Below are 2,372 nucleotides of genomic sequence, written 5' to 3'. Positions count from 1 at the left end.
ACACGCGAGCCACTGCCGGAAATATTTTGGACAAAGAGACACTGTTGCCGGCGACGCTGCCAACCCTAGTGACATTGTAACAGAACAATCTTTTGTGCCTTTGGAACTGACCCCACAACAAGAATATAAATCAAAGTTGAGGTCTGCCATCCGGACTCTGGCTAATTAAGTCCACTGGGCGCAGGTCCAGTGGTGAAGCGGTTGGAGCATGGGGATGGATTTAAACACCTTGATTATGTGCGAAAAAGATAGAATGAAACGCAGAAACAAGAACTTTAAGAAATTGCGTAGTGGTTCTATCATATGTTTAATGATATTGTTTTTCTTCATAACCATTATGACGTGTCTTGGTTGGATCCTCCACACTGTTTTTCCTCCAACACCACACACCTCTCATGCACCCAACAGCACTCAGGAACACACATATCATGACCTACCCCCTCATGAACAAGCCCATAGACTAGCCTTGCAAAACAATACCTTTATACAGATGTTACACTACACTCATCAGGCCAGCAATAGCACAAATTGCTGGATATGTGGCCGCCTCCCACCTCATCAGAAAAAGGGAGGGATGCCTCTTTTCCCCTTTCCATTTTCCTATAATGGGACTTGTGAAGCCTGGTTTGCCCTAATAACAGCTGACGATACCACCCCCACCTCCTGCCCTGACGGAAATAATTCATGCAAGAATGGGTGGCCTTGGGGGAACTTAAACAAGGTACTTAATGCTGCCTGTTACCCAAATAAGGATGGAAGTCCTCAGGCGACAGGAACAGTCCTAGAAAGTGAAGAATACAAGCAAGGGAACATGACCATGTCCTACAAGATGTTAAATACCAAACCTAAAAAGAATGCTGGTCCCCCTTCCATCTCGGTCTCACCAGTAAAAGGACACCTGTGCATCCAGAAAAATGGCTCTGTTCCATTAGGACACAGTGACTGTCATACCACTATAAGTTTTGAAGACAGAGGAAAGTCCTCATTTCAAGCATCTCGCCATACTTATTTCGTCTGTGGCCAAACGGCCTATGTGCAGCTGCCCTTGAACTGGGGGGGGACTTGTTATATAGCATTCCTGTTACCCCCTGTCTTTGTGGCCCCATCCACTTACCACCAAGACCTCCTAGTGCCCCATGTCAGACATAAAAGAACGATCGATACCTCCTTGGTTGACCAAACAGAAACCTCATGGGAACAGTATACAGATTTTAACAAAGGGTTCTTCTTCTTTGTTGGCCCTGTACAGAACAGCAAGCTTATACGCAGGTTTACAAGGACCTTAGAGGCTATTGTAAACCAGACGGCGTCTGCCCTGGGGAGCTTAACCCAGGAGCAGTCCGCCATACGATTGGTTACTCTCCAAAATCGCCTTGTCCTTGACATCATCCTGGCTGACAGAGGCGGAGCCTGTAAAATTATAGGCTCTAGCTGCTGCATATTTATTCCTGATAATTCCCCATCTGTATACACGGCCATAACAAAATTACACAAGATAGCCGTAAGTTTACATCAAGAACCTGGCACCTGGACATGGTCTGATTGGTTCTGGAAGATAATATCGTCCTGGGGATGGCAACTGCTGTCAGCAGCAGGTATAATATTCCTGATAATAACTGGATGCTGCCTTTGCATCCAATGTGGTCCTGCCCTGTGCGGTCTATGCGCTGCAAACTGCATTCCTAAACCACTTGTCCAGCAGAGAGAAAGGGAAAGAATTATGCTACAAGAATGAATAGATGATCTCATGCAAATTGAGATATAATATAGGTACACTCTGTGGCAAGGAGGGAATGTGGAAATAAAATTGACACTTGTGTGACCCATCATTTCCCTGTTTCTGCCTGGTAGCCATTTGCCTCAGACAAACACCCATTTTGTGTGTGACATGCTCTCAGCAACTTGTCTGAAAACTGTCCTTCACATCCCCATTGAATCTTGCACAACCCCCTGCTCCTTGTGGTCGAGCCAATTCCAAGAAGCCTGCCTGTGTGCCTTCCCCCAGTTGTGCCAGAGACTCAGCCACATCCTGTCCATTGTTGGTGACTCAGCCTGTCACACCAGCTGCCCTGTGACCACCCCCAACTGAAAGAGGAAGCACGAGGTTAGGCCCTGAAACCACACCAACTAATAGAGGAAGCACAAGGCTGTACACTGTGAACACACATTTCTGTGGTTCTGCCAATTCCCAGAACCAGCAAGATAGTTTCTGTTTTACACAAGATGGTTCCTGTTCTTGACTCTAAGCCAGAGATAAACCCCCGAATGAGTAAGGGCCTTCAACTGAAAGAGAACACATTTCCACACATCACATGCCCTCTCACGAGACACAAGACACGCCCCTACCTTGACACATCTGTTGGAAATTACTG

The 2,372-nt window shown here is 46.5% G+C and overlaps 1 protein-coding gene across 1 annotated transcript; it reads left to right on the top strand.

The window, feature by feature from the left end:
- Nucleotides 1–247: 247 nt before the first annotated feature.
- On the top strand, nt 248–1,774 carry LOC146871569 (endogenous retrovirus group V member 1 Env polyprotein-like). The gene has a single exon (XM_085599760.1). The coding sequence runs from the start codon at nt 254–256 to the stop codon at nt 1,733–1,735; it is 1,482 nt and encodes a 493-aa protein (XP_085455886.1). The 5' UTR covers nt 248–253; the 3' UTR covers nt 1,736–1,774.
- The last annotated feature ends 598 nt before the right edge of the window (nt 1,775–2,372 follow it).

Source organism: Triturus cristatus, chromosome 1_1, assembly GCF_964204655.1.
Source record: "Triturus cristatus chromosome 1_1, aTriCri1.1, whole genome shotgun sequence".
Classification (NCBI taxonomy): domain Eukaryota; kingdom Metazoa; phylum Chordata; class Amphibia; order Caudata; family Salamandridae; genus Triturus; species Triturus cristatus.
The sequence above is the reverse complement of the archived record's forward strand: the minus strand, read 5'-3'. Positions and strand labels throughout refer to the sequence as shown.